The 24,878-nt window shown below is 44.9% G+C and overlaps 1 protein-coding gene across 1 annotated transcript in view; it reads left to right on the top strand.

The window, feature by feature from the left end:
- CACNA1B (calcium voltage-gated channel subunit alpha1 B) overlaps positions 1 to 24,878 on the top strand; it is a 502,784-nt gene that overhangs the window by 363,726 nt on the left and 114,180 nt on the right. Inside the window, exons 20-23 of the mRNA XM_065418603.1 lie at positions 3,932 to 3,994; positions 15,735 to 16,556; positions 22,200 to 22,417; positions 24,496 to 24,622. Of these exons, the coding sequence (XP_065274675.1) occupies positions 3,932 to 3,994; positions 15,735 to 16,556; positions 22,200 to 22,417; positions 24,496 to 24,622 (1,230 nt within the window). The remainder of the gene's footprint in view (positions 1 to 3,931; positions 3,995 to 15,734; positions 16,557 to 22,199; positions 22,418 to 24,495; positions 24,623 to 24,878) is intronic.

The raw sequence follows: 24,878 nt of genomic DNA, 5'->3' as shown, positions 1-24,878 counted from the left end.
TTCAACTTCTACTCCATAAAAAGGGCTAATAAGAGCGGATTGATTTGGCCATGACTTGGCTTTTTTTTACCTGGTGAACTCTATCCTGAATAGGCTTATTATTTTCTTTTTCAGGATTGAAGCTGATATGAGACATTTTTCTGTTGCGATGTTTGTTTTAAAACAAGATGTTTGTTTAATCTATGTTTTACATTTTAGTTTTAGCTCATTATTTTCATTCTGGTTTTGTGATTTTTTTTTCTGTTTAGCGTTTTCCTTGCTTTATTGTTTCTTGAGGTGAGTTTGGGTTTGTTCAGTTTACCCAGAGTTGTCCTTTGAAAACCTCTGTTTCGTATAGCATTTAAATTGCTCGGCCTCGTGAATTGAGCTACTGTAATAACAGATGGGACTTGACAACAAGCCATTGGTGCAGTTTCCTTGGTGGTGAAAATGGAGGAGAGAGGGGGAAGCCCATCTTAGGGGAATTCCCCTTTAATTGTAGAGTTCATTAGCTGATAGAACAAGTTACTGGGAGGCAGGAATCAGTGCTTTGTTTCTTGCTCTGCCACTAACTCACGATGGGAGTTGGGGCAACTCATTTAACTTTTCTGTGTCTCGGTGGGGAAAACAGGGTGGTGACTTATTAACTTTGTGGAGCGTGAGGCTCCATCGGTCAATGTGTAAAGCACTTTGAGTCCTTACGTGAGAGGCACCAGAGAAGTGCATCACATCAGGATTGAGGATTAAGGCACAAAGCCCCTATTTCGAAATGTAATTTTTTGTAGTTAAGTTTGCTATTTCACAAACCTTCAGTCCCAAACACCACACCTTTGAGTTCCTCCTCCACCTCTTCTTTCCCAGCCAGAGAGATGCACCAATGTCATGTACAAAAGGGGCTGCATTAAACAAAAGCACACACCAGCTCTCTTCGCAGTTCAGTTGACCAGACTGACAGACAAGTTATGACTCATAAAGGAATCTGAAGGCCCACGCAAGCACATCCACTTCACCACTGGCGCTCAGAGGCTACTGAGGCAAAACTTGTGCTTAAAATAAATAACCTTTGTATCTGTTTATTCCTGTGTTTCCAATGGGTCTGCCTCAGACTCTTCTTGGGGAAAGTCTTAAAACAGCAGCAACAGCCAAATTACTAAATTTATAACAACCTGCAAAATAGTTGTGCCTAAGTTGTCACACTGAGTGATTTTTTTTTTCCAAGATGGTAATGGTTTTGAGTTGTTGCTGGCTTCCAAGAGTCGAAGCATAACATGCTGTACAATAGGTCTCCAGCTGGAGATTTTGATGGGAGCGGGAATTCCCAGATATGATGGCTGTAACCCTGTATGGAGTGATAAGGAGACAGTTTCTCCTTGTAGCGGAATATACGGGCCAAATCCCTCACTAAGAGCTGTCTCTAGGACCGACCACGTAATTGACCACTTTAAATGACTCCATGTGTTTTCCAGTTAACAACCCTCTCTGTTAGGCAACTGGTTTTTGCTGGTCCCTTATGTAGTTGCTTAAGGCTTTTTACTTGTGTGCTCAGCTAAGACCTCCTGCTCACAGGTAAACCCTACCAATTGCATTGCTAGCTCTGACCCAAGGGTGCTGCCAACTCATCATAAATTGGTAAATAAATAAAAAGATGTGATGTTAAAATACCAAAGCCAGTACATGAAAGAGCAGGTACAGGAGCACACTTCCATCGTTCACAAACACTTCTTAGTGGTCATCTGTCCCTTTTGTACAGGTTTGGGGATGAAGGTCTGGGCGGGTTGTTTTATTTTCTCTGGTCTCTGGAACTCTGTGGTCTGTTCTACAGTCGTCGTTGGGCATGGCTGTTGGTAACCAATAGAACCCTGCAAGAAATGTGCCTGAATAACTAGCAAATAAAAAGTTCTGTGTACGATGACATATAGACTAGAAGAGGCGTTCTTTTTATCCTGCCGGCTTGTCATTTCTTCCCTCTTCCTGCTCCCTGAATGTGCTGGTGTGTGGGGTATTGTGACTCTTCCAGTTAGTTTGCTTTTTTGCCCTTTTTGTCATGTAACTGTGAATCAGCAAACAGCTGCCCAGAAAGACTCTCTCTCTCTCTCTCTCTCATGGTAAGTAGCAGCAAGCAAAGCTCAAATACCTCCTCCACTTCGCTTTGAAAAAGGAGGCTGTCTTTGCCCTGTGAGTCTACATAGTGTGATTTCAGTATGAAATTAGCTGATGGGTATTGCAGAACAGGGATTCCAGCAATGAAGACAGAGAAATGGACTTCTGAGAGCCCTTTTGCAGGACTTGCGTAGTCATGTTTGGCCAAGTACAGGGATGTTTGGCAGCATCATTGTGGGGCCTTCATCCTGCACCGGACCAAATGAGGCAATGAGGAATATGATGATAAGCACAAGTGTTTTGCCAAGGGATTTTGAGATGTGCTTTAAGCAATAAAATGCTTCAGTTTGCCTCTATGCCTCCACAGACACCTTTGCCAGTGCTGGTTCTCCTTTCCCCGAATCTCTGATGCGGTAAGCCATGACTGGTACATTCTCTGCTATCATGAGTTTTCCACCTAGTTTTCTCAGGCCATTCTACCCATACTTTAGACATTTATGCAATTGTAGGATCCTTGCTGGGAGTTTCACTTAACATCCTGCCAAATCAAGAAATAAAGGAGTACCAGCTTTGGTGACCCCATAACAATAATTTCCCTTTAAAAACGTAAAGAGTGCCAGCACCGAAGGGTCAAAAACGCTCCTGTTTGTTTCAGTGCAGTATAAAATATACTAATAATGAAGTTACGGCAAAATAACCATATGATTGTTCCCCAAGACCATTTATTCCAAGCAAAGCCAAGTAAGTGTCTTTAATGATTGCTCCCCCACACAAGCTATCCAATCCCCTATAAGGTAGTGTTATATATACATGCACTTCACCTTGGTCTACTTTTAATTTTATAATACATTGTTACTTAATATGCTGTGGGTTTGTAATGTATATATTTAAAATTCCACCAGTTCATCCTGCCTTCCCCCCTCCAACCGCATCTCCTTCCCAGGGGCAATATCCTATCATCTGGGCCTTCTGGCTTTATAGTACCAGTTGTTAGCTAAATAAACCCCACAAAAAGCCAATGGAAATAAATCGGTGTTTAAACTGAAAGTGGTAAATTCAGAAAGAGGACGGGTTATATTTTCCACCTCCTGGGAGGGGTCTATAGACAATGTAATGTTGCAAAAACAGAATATATAGAATTATTTTTAAAATTAGAACTAAGTCTCCCTTTAAGTGCTGGAACAGGCAGAAACTGCCCCCCAATCTGTCAAATCCACCCCCACCCCACCCCGGTTAGGCAGTCACATGTGTTAAATGGAGGCAAATCTATCAAATAAAATGTGAACAAATGCCTCTTTATTTCCATGTTTGAGACACAGACATGCTTCCTGTTGCCCATGCGGATGGTATATCCTCAGGGCCAGGCCCTTTTTCCCCTACCCTATTGATGCTACGATAACCTGAGTTGGAATTGGTGGCCTTGTGTCCTTCTCTTAGCTGGAAATGAATCATTGCAGTACATGCTGTAAATGCAAACTCCACCTATTTCTACAAAGACCTCTGCTCTGGGGCCCTGAAGGTAGCTTGTGCAGAGGACTCTGACTATGTGAGTACAGCATATTGCAGCAAAAAGTCTTATGATCATCTTGTGTCTTTTGGTTCACCTTTTTATATTTTCTTTTGGCTCCGGTTTGATTTTCCAGTTGTTTTCCTTTTAACTAGAAGATGATGTCTCTGTGGCTTCCACACTTTCTGAAGCTTGCCCGGGCTCCTTCCAAGATGCACGCTGCAGCCTGCATTCGATAGGACACAGCCTGTATGAGTCTCCTCCCGATGTCTTTTATAGTTTCTCTTCTCTCCTTTATTTTCTCACCTTTTTTTGTTTTTTGTTTTTTGTTTTTTGCATGTGCAGTTTTGTAAAGCAAACTCGAGGTACTGTATCTCGCAGCTCGTCAGTCTCCAGCGTAAATTCACCGTGAGTTGCTCTCTGTTACAATATTCAGTAAATGGATTTATGATCTATATCTATATATTTATAAACCTCCCTGCTTCCCACCCTCCTGATGCCTTCCCCCTTCCCTTGTTTTTTCCAAAAATCATTCACATCATTGTGGAAAACCTCCAGGCCAACATTCGCTGGAAGGACTGGAAGGTGTACAGCAGTGCCATATAATGCTTGTGATTTGAGCGTGAGCAACTCTGTAGTGTTTTGTACATTGGGTGTGAATTCCCCTGCTTCTTTCCCTTTTTTTTTTCCTTTTTCCCTTTTCTTCTTTCTGCCCTTCTTTGTCCTTTCCTTACTTAGTAGTTTTCCTTTCCTTTCCCTCTTACTGTCTTCCTTGCCCTCTTCCCTTGTTTTGTGGCCTGTCTTGTTCTCACTTATATTTTTTTCCTGTGTTATTTATACACTGGGCTAATGGGTTTGATGTTCCACCAGTGTTTGCACTTTTGGTTCAGAAGGAGAATGGGGCCCCACCATGAGCGTGCTCTTTAAAATGAAAGCTAGAAGGGGAGAGTTTCAAAGGGAGCCAGCTTCTGGAAACAGGACTCAAATGGGACAGTGTTTGAAAACTCTGCCTAAATAACCCTTGGAAATTTGTTATGATGAGCAGACACGCTCCTCCACCCCTTCCTGGGGTATGAGTTTAAAGCTCCAATGTACCCTAGAATTTCGCAAACACAGTGGTAGACCCTTCAACCGTTCCACCCACTTCCCATTAAAAATCCCACCCTCTCCGGGACTCATTGTGAATCATGAGTAGGCTTCAAAGGTGCACGTTGCAGCTTTGTAGAAAATACCTTTGATCCCTTCCACGTCATGCAGTGATGTTTGTCATCAACTCATTGAGTGTCTTTGGCTTATATTACACTTTTATCATTTTGTGTTACTTTTCTACGGTGTAATGCTCTTGGGAAGACTAGATAGTGCAGTTCAGACACGAAGAGCCAGATCCTCAGGTGCGTCATCATAGTAGGGCTCAGCGCACCTGAGCAGTTGGGAAACAGAAAGCTTTCCACCACCTTTCTGCTCCTTCCTCCCACTCCCTGATTCCAAGTGGCATCTCAGGTCCGGTTTTGCCCCGGGACAACTTAGAGATGTTTGGACTGGTTTCTCCAATCTCTGTTCACTTTGTGCCATGCTGGAAAATTCCCCCTGTGTAGGGGGAATCTCTGTTGGTGCAAAGTTGGTGGAGAGGACTGTGCTGCCTCCTGCACCAGTTGCGATGTCTGTCTGTTGCTTAGTACACTGGAAGTCTCTTGCAGGACAAGGGGAGGCAGGTGGAAGGGAGAAGAAAGGCGGAGGTTTGGCAGGGAAGGGGATGTGGTGAATTGAGTCCATGCCTGATTCTCTGCTGGTGTGGGACTTTACTCCAGCAGTGTAAGTTAAAACGGCACCAGAGCAGTATAAAGCAGCTTTCATGTTAATGTGAACCAGGCCCGTTATCTTTGAATTTGACCCATATTGCCCATCTCGTGGAGACCGGTGCAGACTGCACTTTTAAAAAACTGACTCTGAATGACAAGTACACAAATCACGTGAGTATCATTGACCCTAAAGCCACTTCACACCTGTTCAGTCATGTAGTGGAGCCTTCAAGCAGGTGCAGATATAGTTTATATCCACGTTAAGGCCCCTTCACACTACCAGAGCAATAAATGTGAATCAGGCCCATTGTGTGTAAGGCAGATCTAGAATTTTGAAAGTTTACCTAAGTCTGCATTTCTTTCTCTATACATATCTGCAGTGCTTTTCCCCAGCCAAATACTTGTTTGGCTAAACAATTCACTGGATCCCATAGGTAGCTATCACTCGCCAGGGCTGGCTCCAGGCATCAGCGAAGGAAGCAGGTGCTTGGGGCGGCCAATGGAAAGGGGCGGCATGTCCGGGTCTTCGGCGGCGGGTCTCTCAGTCCCTCTTGGAGCGAAGGATCCGCCGCCGAATTGCCACCGAAGAATGAAGCGGCGCGGCTAAGCTGCCGCCAAAGTGCCGCTGATCGGGGCTTTATCTTTTTCTTTTTTTTCCGCTTCGCCGCTTGTGGTGGCAAAAAAGCTGGAGCCGGCCCTGTCACTCGCTATATGTTACATGTTGGATTTCCAGTATCCAGTTTGTACCAATAAAATCCCCTCTGTACCTAAACTTGAAGGACCTGATTCTTAGTTATACTAAGGCCTACACACAGTTTTGGCACCAATATAACTATTTCGGCTAGAGGTGCTGGTTTTTCTACTTAAACAGTTAAATCAGTACAATCTCCCCACCCTTGCTCCCCGTAGTGTGGATGCAGTTATACCAGTATAAAGGTGCCTCGTAGCTAATTCTCCTCCCCTGTGGAAATACTTATACTGGTATAAGATACCTTTATATCAATATAATTGCATGTTCTCTATGGGGATTCAACCATTTTAACTATACTAGTACAAAGGGGAATAATTTTTAGACAAGGCCCAAGGCCATGCTCTAGTCATGTGAAGTACAAATAAAACTTATTTCCACCTTAACACTGCTTTGCATTGTGAGAGCAGTTGAAAGTGGCCTTAATATCCCTAAGAATTAGGCCCTGAGAATCCATGGTTACTGAATGGACACACAAAAAATTCCCACTGGAATTTAGATATTTTTTCAGTATTCGGTGTTTAATTTTCTCCCACGGGAATTTGTTCAGTTGAAAATTGTAAGTGGCAAGAAAATCAGGACAAAAATATCTGAGGTAGCTTCTTAACAAAAAGATATTAAGGCGAGTCACCTTCTGATGTCATTTTCAAACCTTCGTGTTGTAATGAACTTATGGTACAAACCCTGCAACCAACAAAAATCCATGTTTGGTTCACTTGGGAAAGAAAAAGAATTAAACATTTATACAAACAATTCTTTTTACTTCTAAAAAGTGAGTCATCATTTGCATAAAATGCACGCTGACAACTGGCAACGAGCTGCTTTATAAAGTGTTAACACACAGCTAAGTGCACAGTTATACTTAAGGTATAAGTCAAAGGCAAAGTGCCTTCAATCACCCCAGTCACAGGTATCTAGGAAATATTATCAGTGTTTTACATATTCTGTTATATTAAGATGGGCAACTGAGTCCCAGCCTATGTAGTTACTCACTCGGTTGGGATTCTCTTTTGATTAGAGGTATTTGTTTGTAATAGCACCCATGATGCATCAGTCTCATTCCAGACATAAAAGAGGGGGTGATCTCAAGACATGTTGTAGAAAGGGCCAACATTTCAACCCTGGGTCCCTATAAGATTAGACATCTAACTCCAGATTTAGGCACTAAATAAGATGTTTAGAGGTTCTGAGCACCTGCTGTTCCCATTATAGTCAGTGGCTGAAAATTTTGACTAAGGAACACTACTGCCTACTCAACATACAGCTACAACAGTGCTCATGATAAAGGTCATCTTTGCAGTGGATTCACATAGAATATCAGGGTTGGAAGGGACTTCAGGAGATCATCTAGTCCAACCCCCTGCTCAAAGCAGGACCAATCCCCAGACAGTTTTTTTTTAACCCCAGTTCCCTAAATGGCCCCCTCAAGGATTGAACTTATAACTCTGGGCTTAGTAGGCTAATGTGCAAACCACTGAGCTCTCCCTCCCCCTAAATACATAATATGGAGGGGGGTGGGAGGAAAGGCGGACATGAGTCTAAAGTGCTATAGTAGGCACACTATGTAGGCGTCTTGGAAGTCTAGCTGGGAAATTATAACTGCTGCTTTGTCACATTTAAGCCTTAGGGCAAATTCTGCCCATGGTTGCAGTCAGTGCCCATTGACTTTAAAAGAAGTTGATGTTCTTGGAGCAATTGCTTCTCTGGTTAAAGCCATAACTGCATGATTCTGCAGCACCCATCCAGGAGGGAAATAAAAAAGCTTTAATATCTCCTGGTCCTCATTTGCCATCCAAATCACTGTTCACCCATATCACTTGCTTCTGCCTGAATTCACTATCCATGTCTTCTGTTTTATCTCCATTCTCACAGCAAAAAGCTTCATTGCACTAAATTGTTTTGTTCTTATCAGAACCAATGAGTTCCTACCGGGATTTAAGCCAGAACCCAGTGTGGGCTGTGCAGTTGTGCATAATAATCACTGAAGTGTCTTATTGAAATTATAATGAGTGACGTAGAGAAAATAACTCATTGAAAAGGAAATGTCATTTGACTGGATTTAGGAGGACTTCTGTGCACTGGATCGTTCAATATGTTTAAGCTAGATGTGTTGTTTGTTGAATCAGGGTTGAAAAGTGCACTTTTAACTTGCTTTTAGTAAAGAATTTTTCACCCCTGTAATTTATTACTAAGTATGCAATTACTTTATCACAGTGTGTACCAATGGTACCAAAATCATAAGGTCTAACGAGAAATCTAATCAATATGGTATGAGTGTGGTGACTTGGAGTTTTCTTGAAGTTAGAATTTGCTAAAAATAGTAGGCTTCAGTGTATACTAATAAATTAATGCATGATCATATAATTTGACACTGAGCAATAGGCTGTGGCATGCATGATGGTGCATTTTATTGAATCCAGATCCTGCAGTTCTCCTTACTCAGGCAAAATTCCTACTGATTTCAACAGAAGTTCTGCTTGAGAAAGCTTCAGGCTTTGGCCTTGAGGACTTTGGCTGTTTGAAGATGTAACTCAATGGACGACACCATTCATTTTGGTGTTCGAGGCTCTAGCAAATTGCACTATAGTGTGGTTTATTGCTTCTTGTGAAATTGAATTGCTGGAGAGACTGGCTGGCTCGGGGAATTGATAACGAAATACTAGAGCTTTCCTTTCTAGTTTACCAATCCATAAAAGCCCTGCTCTATAATCACCCAAAGTTGTTACCATCTTAAAGATTGCTCGATAGCCTGCATGAAAGGCGTTGAGGCTTGCTTTCTTCTTCCCAGTGGATAGGTGTCAGTAAGGGATGGACTGGATCATCCAATAGGTTGTTATTGTAATCCTCTCCCCCAGGCGGTCACTGGATTGCTGAGGTGCTGAGGATACAGTACTGAAAGTGGGCTAAGTATACAATGACCATAGGGCAAGAGTTTAAGCCACTTCAGCGGATGGACCTTACAGATTCTAGTATCTGGCAGTTCCTCTGATTGCCCCAGAGCCTTCCAACCGCTGCTGACGTATCACCCTCCAGGCAGTAGAGTGAAGAACAGCAAATGTACTACTTAACGCATTCACCATAGTGGTCTCCGTTGACCTCTGACAACTCAGCTGATTCATTACAATATCTAGTTTCTGTGAAAAACTGCTATCAGAACTTGGCACAAAATTTGATGTTTGTTGGCAGTTTCAGCAGCGAGACCAAGAACTGAACGTGCCATGGAGAACAAATTCTCCAGGCCAGGACTAAGACATGCTGGCAGGACAGCATGAGAGAGGTCAGCATTTGTGCTTCCTGAGCTGTAACTGCTGTTTGGACAGAGGACTCCAGCCCCCAGAACTACCAGCCAAAAGAGTGCCCTTCACCACCACTATTTTCATATTAATTGTTTTCTTCCAACGAGCTAGAAAGTGAAATAGCATTTTTATACGAGAATACTAAAAGTCAGGCTCCTGTATTTATTGGTCTCTGTTGATCCAGGAAGTTGACATTGTTGACAGTTTTAAAGCCATTTCATAATTCAATTATATGCTTCCAATATGAGTTTAATAGAGAATTCGAGCTGGTCACAAATCAGAATGTTCAAAAACTGTTTTTGTCCTGAATTCGGACAAAAAGTTACAATATCAAAACTTTTCACAGAACAGAAATTGTAATTTTCAATGGGCTAATGCTCATATAATGTTAGAAGGCATGGCTGGACGACACCTCCTGTGAGGTTCCATGGTCATAGGACTTCCTTGATGTACCATGGCAGTTCAACCTGCAGGAGACTGCGATGTATCATGAGAGACGTGGTCCAGCCAGAGAGCGGAGCCCATAGACACTCAAACTACAACTCCCAAGAGGCAGTGCAGGAGCTGAGACGGGCAGAGATTTAGTGTTGAACTCACCAGGAACAAAAATGTTTCAGTTGGGTTTAACAAACCCAAATGGTTCAATTCGGATCAACTCAAACCAAACTGAAATACTTGTTAGATTTTTTCCCATAGAAAATCAGAACATTTAGGCAAAATTGAAATTTTTTCTAAAAAAAGAAATCCGATTTTGATTTTGCGGAAATTGTGTTTTTCATCAAAAAATATTTCAACAAAAAATTCCCCAACAGCTCTAATCAGAAAATACTTTTCTAGGATATCTAAAACATATAGCACTAAATTCTGGAGTTCTTATACAGCGTTTATTCCGTCTATACTCAGGTAAAATTCCTAAAGACATGAATGAGAAAATATGTATGATTTATTATTTGTTTTTATTCAAGTGGTTTATTTTAAACAGTTGTTCTGGAAGGTAATGGTCCTTATCAAAAAGCAGCACTCTAAATGGCTGTGATAAAAATGCCTCAGCCAATAAGAAAGTTGCTTGTTCTTAAATGTGATTTAAAAAAAAATACCAAAAAGGGATGCACTGTACTTTCTTGAATAATCTAGATTGTGATTAGTTGATATTTCATTTGTATTATTTTTAATGAGGAAATAGAGGAGTCACCGGTCAGGAAACTGATAGATTAACATCAGTTTTATTTGACACAATGTCTGTTTTGTACAGAGAAATGTAAATTATCTGATTATAGACACTGCTTTATTGTTTGGTAGTCAGTCTCTGAATCCAAGTAGAATTGATGACGTTATGCAATTAAAATGCGCTAATCATAATATCTGCCAATCTGTTTTGTCATGTCAGGCCCTGGGGGACTGAAGCTGTGTATATTGGCGATACCACTATAAAGAATTGGAAGAGCTTTGTTGGTAGGGAACTGAATAAAGGCAGTGGACATTGGGGTTTGGGGAAGAGAGGTGGATTCATGAGTCGATTTTTTTCCTCTTATGAGGAGGTCTGCAGACAGGGCCGGCTCCAGGCACCAGCTTACCAAGCAGGTGCTTGGGGCGGCCACTTCGGAGAGGGGCGGCACGTCCAGCGGTTCGGCGGCAATTCGACGGACGGTCCCTCACTCCTGCTCGGAGCGAAGGACCTCCCGCCGAATTGCCGCCGCAGATCGCGATCGCCATCGCGGCTTTTTTTGTTTTGTTTTGTTTTGTTTGGCTGCTTGGGGCGGCCAAAACCCTGGAGCCGGCCCTGTCGGCAGAAGGAATAATATGGAGAGCTATTGATTTAAAGCACCAGATCAACAGTACCAACAAAAGATGTGATCACAGAGTTCATGGTTGCACCTATTATTGTAAAGAACCATTTTGCTTAGTTCACACCCGACATAGAAATATCTGCTGCTAATGCTATATTTAGTATCCTAAGGGGATTTTGTGGTAGCCCCATCACTTGAGTCATTTAAAACTGAACTAGACAAAGCACCAGAGAATGTGTTATAGGGAATAATTGTACATTAGCTAGATTTTCCCCATCTCTTCTGCGATTCTTTGTGCGCAACGCACATGAACTGTATCCTCATATGGTAGTTTAATGATACTATGTTTTGTCTTAAGGTGACTGCTATTGTGCCATAAATAAGTCTGGTGAATAAGTTCAAAAGCCTTCCTCTCTGAAGAAATACAACGTCAGAGAAGCGGCACTCAAATGTGTCTGTATTTCAGTTACTGGGAGAACATGTGGAAAGCAAGAATCAGATACATTTAACTGGACAAGCAGAGTACATAACTCCCCCAGCTAAATACTGTTCCTGGAGGGACCAAACTATTCTATTTCTTTATTCCCATTTCCCAGCCAGGACCCAAATATGCACCATCACTTGCTCCTGATGTTCTTGACTAGTTTGGGTGTGATGATTAACGGAGGGCATGCTTCAAACTTTGCAGAAAGTGTCTATGCTTATCTTAATTTTTTTTCCATTTCGTTCCATGAAATAAATGTAATCATTACTTCCAAACCTCACTGCTAACTAATTCTCTTGCTCTTTGGCTTGTTAGTAACAAAAGCTAGTGGCTGGCAATGCATTTTTTGTGTGGGTGTCACCCTTTGCTAACTGTCAGTGTCAATGATGTGACCTCAGTATTTATAGATTCTGAAAAGTTTGGTGAGTCTGTAATTTTGCTGTCCCTGTTAAGGAAGAAAATTTTGCAAAATAGACTTCATTAATATGCAAATTACTATGCTCCTACAGGTTCCCAGTGGTGTGTGTTCTTAGCAGCGGCTTCAGCTCTCAGTTGTCCATAGTCCAAACACAATGGAACACCTTGCAACTCTGAGATGATTGCATTTTTTTTAATGACTGTTTTGTGTTCTTAATACATGTGAAAAACAGCTAAAAAACAAATCACGTTGCCATTTCCAGAGCAACTGCTTCCTGCATTAGTAGGTCACTGACCTGAAACTTACACAAGGGGAAGATCTCAAAACCTACTGCAAACACCATCATATAGGGGCTCTAACTGGGTAGGAGCCATAAAGAAAGCCTCTGAGATCTCAGAGGGCCGTATGCATGTTCTCAAAGTTTCATAAGCCACACGGGCAGGAAGTCATACCACTCAATGGCACAGCCATTCACCGATTCAAATCCAGCCTAGGTTGGTAGGAATCAGAAGTCTCTACTTGATGATGACTCTCAGTCTGTCTAGGTTTTTAGCTGGCACCCCTCTCCATGGTATGAGTGCTTTAGGAATTTGTGTGGAATACGTTTGGGGGTCTCAATCCAAGTGCCGTTGGAGAGGTTACATCACAAATAACAACCACAGTCGCATTGATTGTCCGCTTTACTGGCCACGGGCTGCGAGGGTCTCAAAGACAGAACTCCCCTCTGGAGATGGTCCCGCCGAGTCAGGATGGCAGCGCACTGGAAGGGCGGTGTGTGTGGGAGGGCACGGTGCTGCTGCCCGAGCTATTTCTGTTCTGTGGATAGATAGAGCACATCAATCAGCGTTAGGGCTGTCACCCAGCCCTCAATTAACACATTATTACGATGTGTTATTTTAGTGCTGACAGCATGCTCTGTGCTGTACAAGACGCTGAAGAAAAAATCATCCTTGCCCCAAGGGCTTTAAAATCGAATGAACAGTATCAGCTCAGCAACATCGTGCTGCCTGCACACAGTAAATGACACTCAGTGCATAGAAACGCACCGAATCATGCTCAAGCTTTCTTGCTGTTTTCCCTGAGTTTGAGTGTCACAGGACAGATTTGCTCCCTAGCATGACCCTGTCTGTGGGCTTCCGCAAAACTCTAGGATCTCTAGACCAAGCACACAGCAGAACAAGCCATCTAGAGTGACCAGACAGCAAGTGTGAAAAATCGGGACAGGTGGTGGGGGGGTAATAGGAGCCTATATAAGAAAAAGACCCAAAAATCAGGACTGTCCCTATAAAATGGGAACATTTGGTCACCCTAAAGCCATCCCCGCTGTCCTGGGGACCCCAGACTATTGTTTGCAGCCTCCACGCTGGTGGATCCATCCCAAGACAGTCAGGAGATGCTCTGGTGCTGTCTCTTTCCCGGGAAGCTTCTGCTGGCAGGGCCTGAAGGTGGCGTGTCCTGATTTTAAAATTGCCAGCCCCTCAGGTGAGAATTGCCCAAGGATGCAACTACTTTTGTAGAGGCTGCAGTTATATAGCTGTGAATTGAGAGAGCAATGCAGGTGTATGAGCCATACCGAGTATCCCACACTTGCTTCTCAAATTCCCATGTCAGCCAGCCCATGTAAGGAGGCAGGGTTCTGCCAGTTGGGTAGACACTCGGGGTTGTCAGTTACAGGAAAGAGTTGGAGGGCTCTCCATGCCTCCCTTTCTAGTTCCTTTTGAGAGCACGCAGTACTTTAAATGATCCACTAAGCTGGTAGGCCACTGGCTTAAATTGTGCTCACCCTATAGAAAACTCCTTCCAAGAAAAGAGAAGCCTTCAGCTTTGAACTGAGCGATCAGCTGTGTTCGTTCTGATTTTGTGGTCAAATCAGATTCGTCTGCCTGACTGTCCTCATCCCCTCCAAGTGAATATTTACATACGTTTTTGCCTCTTTTAGTAAAACTGGCCGACACCACGCTCAGTAAAACATGGCAGATGTCTGAGATGCAAACCTTTTCCGACATCTCCCGTGGCGTGACATAACTCCGTCTGAACGCTGCTTCCCGTAGGGCCTGAGAATGGTGACAGACACTGCCAGTCTGAGTCAGAGCACATAAACTCACACTCTGGTTTGTTCTGTCACTGGAGCAGACCCGAATGAATGTCAAGAAAACAGTTCTGGTTTCCTATCTCCACAGCCTCTCCCAAGGCGGTCAGTCAGCCTCGGAGATCTCCTGTCCCACTGCAGGGGTTCATCTTCCTGCAGTGACTGACTAGGGAAGTCCCAACTGAGATTACACCGTAGAGCTGCAGATCGGGGTCTGAGAGGGAAGAGAGCATTTCCTTTCTTGGCAAGGGGATTTTTGTGAAGGAACCAAGGGCCAGTTCTGTTCTCATTTAAGTCAGTGTAAAATCCAGAATAACTCCTTTGAATCCAGTGGGCTTACTCTGGTTTTACACTGGTGCAAATGAGAGCAGAATTGGATCCCAAATCTTTAGAATTTCCGGTTTAAATAAAAGAGGCCAACAGGAGTACATTGTCTCCTTGCCTCATTGGTTAGGCAGAGTACTTATCGGCATGTCCTTATTGGCAAGGCTGCGGTTGCTGCTGTTATGTGGTTATAAAGAAGTCCTCATTCCATCTGTGTTGTATCACCCTCCAGATCCTCTTGTGACAGGGGTGCAGACTAGCTGTATGTGTCTCACGTGCACCTTTGCCAGACTTGTTCCCGTAGCAGCTGAGATCAATGCCACTTTGGTAATGACTGGCGTGTGCCTTGAATTTTGGATATATCAGAGGCTGCCTCTCCCCCCAAGCGCTAATGGGACAGTTCAGATTGTCCAGGGTTGCTCAAATGACCAACTTTTTTGTTGAAATGTGAGGGGGCTGGGGGCAGGCAACCTATGGCATGCGTGCCGAAGGCGGCACACGAGCTGATTTTCAGTGGCACTCACACTGCTCGGGTCCTGGCCACCAGTCCGGGGGGCTCTGCATTTTAATTTAATTTTAAATGAAGCTTCTTAAACATTTTAAAAACCTGATTTACTCTACACACAAAATAGTTTAGTTATATATTATAGACTTATCGAAAGAGACCTTCTAAAACCGTTAAAATGTATGACTGGCACACGAAACCTTCAATTAGAGTGAATAAATGTAGACTCGGCACAGCACTTCTGAAAGGTTGCCGACCCCTGCACTATGAGGTTCAGTCGTTCTCCCAGGCTTGTCCTGGTGATCAGGGAAAGACTGTTGGTTAGGGAAGGGGTCAGTGGATGATTTGGCGGGATTTGGAGAGTTACAACGGTTTTCAGGAGAAGTGGCTTTAATTGTGCCAATTGTACACGGCCCTAGACCATGGGATGGCCATGTTTTAGAACTCAAAATAGCCCTTTCTTATAGTACCAGTTGTGTGTGGGGATGTCACTAGCACTCTGGTGACCCCACTAGCTTTATCTGCTCATGTGTTTTCCACTAGTCATTCTATCTTCATCCCTATGTTTTCTTTGGCTCAACCCTACAATTCCCTGTCTCGGCTAGAAATTTACATTTTCGTTTAAAATTTCTTTTGGAGAAGTGGAGCCAGACCTGATGCTGACTATCTCCTTATTATTTTTCTCCTCTGTTCTGCAGCAAACAGCAGAACTCCTCCAAATCCAAGTCCGTTTGGGAACAGAGGACCAGCCAGATCCGGATGCACAATTTCCGGGCCAGCTGCGAGGCGCTGTACAATGAGCTCGATCCGGAGGAGCGGGTGCGCTATGCTACCACCCTCCACATCCGGCCAGACATGAAGACCCATTTGGATCGGCCTCTGGTGGTAGAGCCAAGGACCGAAGGGCGGAACAACGTCGGTAAGCTAAGCCCGGTGGACGTTCAGGAGACTGAGCAGGTCAAGGCCACCTCTGCCGACAATGCAGAAGTGCCACGGAAGCACCACCGGCATCGGGATAAAGACAAAATGGGAGAGCAGGAGAAGAGCGACGTGGCCAAGGATGAGAACGGGGAGTCTGGCACGAACAATAAGGAGGAACGACACAGGCAGCACAGGAGCCGCAGCAAAGAAGGAGAGGGGGGCAGCAAGGAAGGAAAAAGCGAGCGCAACAGAAGCCAGGAAGGGGGTAAAAGGCATCATCGTCGAGGCTCCGTGGAAGAAGGGACTGAGAAGGAGTACCGGCGGCACCGGCCTCACCGGCACTCAGCGGAGAGGCAAGCAAAGGAAGGCAATGGGACAGCCAACGGTGCCAGAAGCGAGCGGCGTTCACGTCACCGAGGAGGGTCAAGGTCAGGGAACCGGGAAGGCGATCCCGGCTTGAAAGGAGAGAATGGGGAAGAGCCCCACAGACGATACAAGATCCGGCACAGAGCTCTGTCGACATATGAGTCGGTGGAGAAGGAGAATGGGGAGAAGGAAGGAGAGGCTGGGGAGAAAGATCTTAAGAACCATCAGCCCAGGTAAGTCAGCACTGCACACACAGACCTTGTCAGTATGTCAGCTGTGGGGGACTCACTGCAGTATTCACTAGTCATTCTCAATAGCACTGTGGGCTTCAAACCCCCACAGGGGCAAGAGGACAGAGCCACCCCTCCCCATGCCAAGAGGGGCTGTTCCCTCTAAAGGACAACTTTACAATTTGGTCAGAGCTCCTCTAGTCAATGCTGCCTTGAAGTGGTGTTGAGCTAGGATGTCTCTGGCCTGGCCTAAGCCTTTCCCTGTCTAGGGCCTCTGGCAGAGTGAGGGTTGATGAAGAGTTGCCCGATTGGGCCCCTGCTCCTGGCATGCTTCCCAGCATGGCACACGTGTTCATGGTTGCGCCAGCAGAATGAATTGAGCCCCGTTGCTTTTAACAGTGTGTTGGACTACGATTGTATCATACTGTAGTATTTACTTAGCAGAGTATTGTTACTGTTCTTATTTATCATTTGTGTGACTGCAGCATGTAGGCGCCCTAGTCATGGAGCAGGACCCCCAGGTGCTAGGTGCTGTACAAACACGGACAAAAAGATGGCCCCTGCCCCAAAGGCCTTGCAATCTAAGCAATTTTGTCACCTCTTCCCAACTGATTTCCCACCCTTCCTCATGGCGAAATGTCTGGGGTGGAGCAGAAAGCTGACTGTTGAGTGAAAGTCATTGTCAGAAACCAGCACAGGTTCCATGCCCTGTGCATCTCACGGACCCAGCCTGTGAAAATGCCAAGCTCTTCCTTAGTAATGTGTATACATCCACTCTGTCTCTCTGATGGCCTACAGCATTGTAATGACAGTGTTGTAAGGCGTAGTCTGGGGGCCTGTTGGGGTGTCTAGTTGCCTTGGCTGCCCTTGTATTAATATTTAGGGTTGAATACATCATTCTAGAATGTCACATGGTCTGCATGGGGCAAAATAAGCCCCAAATGGCACCGCAGCTTCGGAGCATGTAAAAAGTGTCTCGGTACTAGGGTTTTGCCCTTCTCAATGGAGATATGTTTGCTAACATCTACACAACACAACTGTCACTGCACTGCCATAAGCTCCCCTCCACTCTGGGCACAGCTAGGCTGTATTTTAAAGGTTGTAGAGCTAATTGACAGCTAATTGACACTGTTTACAAGTGAAATTACATGCATGCAAACGCTATGGGCCTGATTCTGCTCTCGGTTCAGTGGCACGCCAATGGGCTGTAGCGCCATTGAATTCAGTGGAGTTACTCGTGACTTGCGTCTGTGTCTGTGAGAAGGGAACCAGCCCGTATGTTTGCCATGTTAAGGTTTATGACATCAGTGCCTCTTTGCTCCTCAGACCCAGGGTGTGTCTACACTGCAGTTAGGAGGTGGGTAGACATACACCTCCTGATTGCAGTGCAAAGTTCTCTGGGAGGGTCTGATTCTTCTGTGCCTTACACAGTCTTTTACACCTGTGCAAAGTGTTCAACAAAGCTGTTCTGATTGGCATGCACTTTGCAGAGTTGTAAAAGGCTGCAGCTGTTGCAAGGTGGTGGCGAATTAGGCCTTAAGCCTGGTAACCCATTCTGTCCCAGGGCTGCTCTGTGCACTAACTGGCATCACAATAACGAAATGGTTTTTAATTCGTACCTGATGTTATATTGGTGCAAGTCTGCGTGTGGGCGGTCTGATTTTGGAATAAAAGTGTTCTGTTTCTCCTTTGCTTAAATTGGTAACCCCTAGGGCTGCCTAAGTCCTGTTGGGGTCACCCAGACTCCCCGAACAGCCGAGGATCAGAAGGGTGCAAATAGAGTTGTAGGTTTCAAGGCCAGAAGGAACTAGCCAGCTAGGCCTCCTGCATATCACAGGCCATCGAATTTCACCCAGTAATTCCTGCAGTGAAGTGCGTGACTTGTGGTTGAGCTGGAGCTTACTTTTTAAAAAGACATCTGGTCTGGCCATGATAGCCTCCTACCCTGCGGGCTGTGTATCTGTGTGCTATGCCCCCAAGAGGCTTAGTGCATAATTGCACGTCCCGTACTTTCACAGAGTCGTGGAGTTTAAGGCCAGACGGGACCACCAGATCATCTAGTCCCGGGGTTCTCAAACGTATTCGATTGCGTCCCCCTTCTTTGTGTCTGTAGTCGTTTGTGCCCCGCTCCCCGCCAGACAAGGACATATACCAGTAAAAACAAATCAACATGTGACTCTCCCTAAATATTAAGAACAGTAAGGCCTTGATTGGAACAGAGCCGACGATCCAGTGTAATAAGAGCAAAAGCAAACCTGTGAGTGTGGTGCGTGCGTGCGCACCGCCTCGTAGCAAACGGGTTAATGTACAGATGGCAACAGCTTTGTAGAACGCTGGGCGAGCGTCACAGAAATCCATCGAAATGCCCAGCGCCTCTAGAGTCAAATGCACAGCGCCACCTGAGGACCCGCTATGTCTGGAGGAATCAGCTTTGCTCGTTATTCATTTCTGGGAGTAAAACGTGCACAGTACATCTTTTCCCTAAAGCTTCTCACCCCCCCCAGAACACATTCGGCACCCCCCAGGGGAGCCCGCCCCCCAGTTTGAGAACCTCTGGTCTAGTCTGACCTCTTGCCTGCCACAGGCCACCCAGAACCCACACACTAAATCCAGCAACCAACAGTAGACCAAAGCATTGCAGCCCTCAGAAGGCTAAACTATCGTGTGCCACAACCGGCTGAGAATAGGAGGGATCTTTTATTTTCTCATCTGTACAATGAGTATTGTAACACTGACCTGCCGCAGCGGGAGTTAGGAGGTTACGTTAGTGAATGCTTGTAGAGCACTTTGACATCAGAAGGTGAGATGCTTCATGATGGCATTGCAAAAGGATTGCTCTTCAGTGGTGAGTGGGGAGCAGTGGGGAGAAATCCCTTTTTAGTGAATGATGAAAATGGAACATGTCCCTTGCAGGATGGAACGTTGTTACGCTTAACCCATAGAATGCTGCTTGGTTTCCAGGCAGCCAACCACAGCACAGGAGGGCGTGCATATTCAGTGGGCCATATTCTGAGCTATTTTGTGCCTGTAGTAAGGTGGGGGTGTCTCCTGGAGTTCCCCAGTGTGCATCGGAGACTGTACATAGTGGAGGGGTCTATTTCCCAATCTTTTCTTGGTCACCGTGCACCCCCAGGGTAGCAGAGAGGGACTGAAATTTTGTCTGGCCCTTCTGAAAGACTGTTTCCTCCCCTCCCACTGCACAGCTGCAGATGAGAGCAGGAGAATCTGGCCCCCTGGTCTCAGTTTCAGTGTGCTACAAATCCAGAGTAATCCCCAGGAAGTCCTTTCTGTGAAAACTTCAGATGTATACCAGTGTATGGCTGATCAAAATCTTGCCTTCTGTGTCTGCAGTATCCAGACAGCTTTCATGTGCCAGGGTATTTACGCTGTTGTCAGATCCTTGACAGTTTTGTGCATGTGAATTTCTGTTGTAGTTTGTAAATGAATTTAATTTGAAGCTGAATATGTCTCAGAGTGTCTTAGGCTAAGCACAATAGCCACTTACTACCCTGATTCCATCACACGCTGATTCCTCAGTAGGTGTTCACAGGCACCTTAAAATGGGGATACCACTAATAAGCACTTAGGGGCTTTTAAGAACATATGTAATCGATCAACTGGCCACTCACACCTCTCTCAAGCTATTACAGCATCTCACATAAACATGCTCCAGCCCTTTAGAGCTCTTGGAGCCCAATCTTGGTGAGCTTGTGCAGTCGAAATCTCTGCAGGGATTGATTTTTGCACAGATGCGGTAGCTACAGTTTCACCGTTAATGATCTCTTTAGGCTATTCTTTCTTCCTGTGTTTGATTCATTTGGGAGTAATCCAGGAACCATCCTGAGCCAAAATGTCTCTTTTGTTGTACTACTTAACAATGTAAGGCGACACTTATGGGGAAAAGGTGGAAACTCCATAGACTGGCTAAGGCTTGAAGTCACTTCTTGCCCCGAGTGTATGTATTTGATTGTAACCGTATCATGAGGCAAATATAGATTTTGGGTGCCCAGAGTCCCCTTGAGGCTCAATTTCTGTGACAGGTTAAAGATTTTTGAACAGTGCCTGAAATCTGAGAATACACCCGAGAGCCATTTACAGCACTTAACTAATCAATCCGCGTGACTCCGTGGGATGCGCTCCATGTATGGGCTAGAAGGTTGTACGTTCACGTCTCGCACTAGCAACTGGGCTCCTACTTGCTGCTGCTTTCGCAGCGCCTTACTAAGGCAGGGCTGCTGTGTTAGAAGTGACACATTAAACCCCAGTCCCTTTCTGGTCATTATTCAGCCAGCACTTAAAGTGCTGGAAAACTTAAGTGCCCTGGCTAATTTTCTCTCATTAAAAATAGCTTCGACAGCCCAGTCTTACTCCCACTGAAGTCCATTACAAAGCTCCCATAGACCTCAGCGGGGAAAAGGATGAGTCCATTATGTCCAAGACGATACGTGTGCACATAATGGCAACCGCATTCAGTGCATTGCTGTTATCTAAGGGCTGCAGGAGAGTACACAAACCATTCTATTCTGTTATGTTTCATTCTTATTAGAATTAATAGAAAACTTAATCACCATGAATCATTTAGAATATTTAATAAAGAAATGAGGAAAGAGTACAAAATTGCCTTTATTGCGCTGCTAATCTAAATGGAAACAAATTAAGTTGGGAATCATTGGAGTGGGCATAGTTCACCTGTGAAGTCCTGGTAACAGAGTGGAATTGACATGATGATCTCTATATAGTGCACCTTCCAACTGGATCCCAAAGCACTTTACAAATGTTATAGATCAGCCATACACGCTTTGCTCATTGCTGAAATGTAGCCACTTCTAAAGTGGAACTCAGCAGCTAGTTAACAGCAAAGTGCAACTTTCCACAACAGCTTAGGTCAGGAAGTGAAGAGCACCAGATTGAAATGAAACTGCAGGGAGATGGAATGGAATGTCCTCATTCGCAATCCGGCCAATACGGAGAGGCTAATTTGCTTACTGTTGCAAAAGTGCCCAGTTGGATCCTTACTGCGCATAGCTGGGACCTCAGTTTTATGTCTCATTAACGCAAACGGCACCGCCAGACACCCAAAGCCTCCGAACATCATTTGTACAGCAGCTAGCACAATGGGGCCCTGGTCCATGTCTCTGACTAGCAGGCGTCGAGGTAATACAATAGTACATCATAATAACAACCTCAGGCTTGGATGCTGGTTCAGTCGGACTCAGAGGAGAAAGAGTCACTACGGCTCCGTCTGCACTCGGAGCTCGGTGCGTGATTCCCTGCTCGCGTACACCTACTTGCGGCAGCTCTCATTGAGCTGGTGCTAGTATGAGTACGTACCCACTCGTTTCAGGTGGGTTTGTATTTGGCACAGCTCAGTACCCATGCTGCTGCAGCTTTACTGCTCTTGATACCTGTGTTTGCTCGAGTATGTGCACGTGAACAGGGGAATCACACCTTGAGGCTGCAATGTGGACGTAGCTTTACTGAATCACTGACGTATGAGTTTTCCCCAGAGATCTTCCATGTAGAGACTGACCTGGCTTAGCTGAGAAGATCTGACAGGCATATCCTGTGGTGGCCTGGCTGCAGGGCATGGGTTTTCTCCCTGCTTTGGTCTTAAAGAGGTTTATAATCTCTGCTGTTCTGTCTCAGGGAAACTCAGTGTGAGATAGAGGCTGGGGGTAGCGTGAGCGTCGTCCCAGTTCATACCCTGCCCAGCACCTACCTGCAGAAAGTGCCCGAGCAGCCAGAAGATGCTGACAACGAGAAGAATGTGACACGGATGACTCAGCCACCACTGGACAAAACCACCACTGTGAACATCCCCGTCACCATCACCGCGCCTCCAGGGGAGACCACTGTCATACCAAGTGAGTGCCTTGGACAACCTGTCGGTCTCAATGGAAGTTGTGGACCATGGGCCAGATTTTCAAAAACAGCTCTGCACGCTGGGTGCGGAGCTCTTTTGAAATCCCACCCCTCTGGTGCGCATTGCCACGCTGTGTAGACAAGCCCTGACACTGACTTGGTGTGTTGCTCTTGGGCAAATCCCTTGGGGCCTGGTTCTTCAGAAGAGATGAGCCCCCACAACTCCAGCTGAAGTCAGTGGGTGCTCAGCGCTTGTGGAAATCAAGCCCTTTAAACCCTACTGCCTCAGTGTCCCCAAATGAAAGAGAGGGAGATGGTTGTGAGCCTTTAATTCAGGAAATGTTTGTGAAGCACTTTGAGAACATCTGAGCACTACAGTGTGTTATTAATACCAGTAGACTGGTTTTCCCCTCAAAGTGACTAGGACAAGCCCCATGTAGCACATCAGCCAATACATCACTATCAAGACTATTGAAACCAAACAGCCTATCACCCCAGAGCGATGGTCACTTTACCGTGGGGCAGCTGTCAGCCAGGCACGCCAAAAGCTTTTCCTTTATCCAAAGTGAGTGCTAGGGAAGGGACAGCGAGCAGAGTTTGATTAAAGCTTGTCACTCAAAGTGTGCTCTAATTAACGAGGGCTGGCGTGCCATGTCTAAGCTCTTTCATTATGACTCAGATGAATGAGAAATTGGTGGGTTGTTATTTGTCCTTTTTGAGCTTATATCCTGGATACGACCAGTACAAGGCCCCTTTCTGAAGAAGATGAGAAGGCTGCTTCCGTTTTTACTCTAAATACAGCTTTTTCTTTGTATTGTCTGATTTGTATCGTCAGGCCCCAAGTCTCTTCCCTGCTGCATCTGTGTAAAGGGGTGTGGAACGAGCTAGAAAATACCAGTGGCACAGAACTTTATGAGCAGCCCTCTCCATTCCCTGGCTTGGCGGGAGGGAGCAGGGGAAGAAGGGGATGTTTTGGGAGCATGACTGGAGAGCTCTTCTGAGCAAGTCGTCCTAACTTAGAGTAGCCCCTGGAGCTGCAGTAAATTGTGCTGGTAGCTGGGCCTGGAATACAGGGAATGTAATTTGGCTTAAAGCAGTCTGGACTGTGCCTCTTAGGCCCCTGTTTGTACTCTTCCTCTTTACTCTCTTGACCATAGGAGATGTTTAGTAATTCTGCTACATTCTGATACTGACGTCTCTTTCAGTCACAGTCTCCCCTAGTTCTTTCTTCCCTTGTGATGTTGACATATATCTGATCTGAGAATTAGTAAGGAATTTACTCCGCATGTTTTGGAAAAGGATTTAGGGAGATCTGTCATTTGTTCATGCTGAAATATCGGTTTGTTGAGGGGGGGGGATAAAAAGTATAGGTTCGGTGGGTAAACCACAAAATCTCAGCTAAAGCATCACAAGAGAATGTCTTTTTGGACTTACGAACTGATTGGCCAGTGTATGCAGCAGCTATTTGGCTAAGAAGAGAACATGCAGCATAAACAGGGTCTCTGGTTCATGGTTTGGGCATCTGACTTCAGTAACTCCTAACACAGAGAAGTTCAGGCTTTTCTCAATCCCAGAATTATCAAAGCAAAGCTATACCTTGCTTATCTGAGCCTTCCAGATCCATCCCCGCTGCTGGTTCATATCCCATGCATCAAAAGATTCAGGAGCATGCTGTCAGTTAGGCTCATTAGCTGATTCTCTATCCTTACCTGCTGGATTCTAGAGCTATCTGGTTGTTTGGGATCAAATTTCAATGCCCGTCTTGACAGACCCTTTAAAAAAAACCAAAACCTTAAGATTTGCCCGTATTGGGGCATTTCCCAGTCATTTCTGAAATGTTGCTCATCAGTGAAGCAGTTAAGGAATAATTTATTTGTACTGTATATTATACTATAATAAATAGCCATGCTAACAACAGACAGTTAGTAGGTTCATTATACTTAATCAGCATGTTTGAAAGCGGCTTTTCTGTATACAAGCTGCCTTGTCTATATATCCAGCAGTTGAAGAACATTTATGAATGGGATGTGTTTACATTTTTGACCTGTTTGATGCCTGTTTCCTTCAATTCACTTTGTAGTGAACAACGTTGAATTTGAAAGTAAAACGGAAGAGAAGAAAGATATGGAGATTGATGACTTGACAAAAAATGGGCCTAAGCCAATCCTGCCTTATAGCTCCATGTTTATCTTAAGCCCTACAAACCCGTAAGTCTTCTACCACCATGGTGCGTTTTCTGTCTTGTGCATGTGTGTGTGAATATGTGGAGAAAAAATAATGTACATTTACTTGATCTATGTTTAGTCAAATCCATTGGAAAACTAAGTATGTAGCTTGACTGGCCTACGAACCAGATGCACCGTTTGAGTTGGGCTTTTCTGAGGTAATAAATTACCAATGGAAAAGAGGGGGGCAAATCCCGGAAGAAGTCTGAGCTTCTGATGGTCAAGTTAATGAATATTT

The sequence above is a fragment of the Emys orbicularis genome, chromosome 18, assembly GCF_028017835.1.
Source record: "Emys orbicularis isolate rEmyOrb1 chromosome 18, rEmyOrb1.hap1, whole genome shotgun sequence".
Lineage (NCBI taxonomy): Eukaryota > Metazoa > Chordata > Testudines > Emydidae > Emys > Emys orbicularis.
Note: the sequence above shows the minus strand (reverse complement) of the source record. Positions and strands in the feature narration are given on the sequence as shown.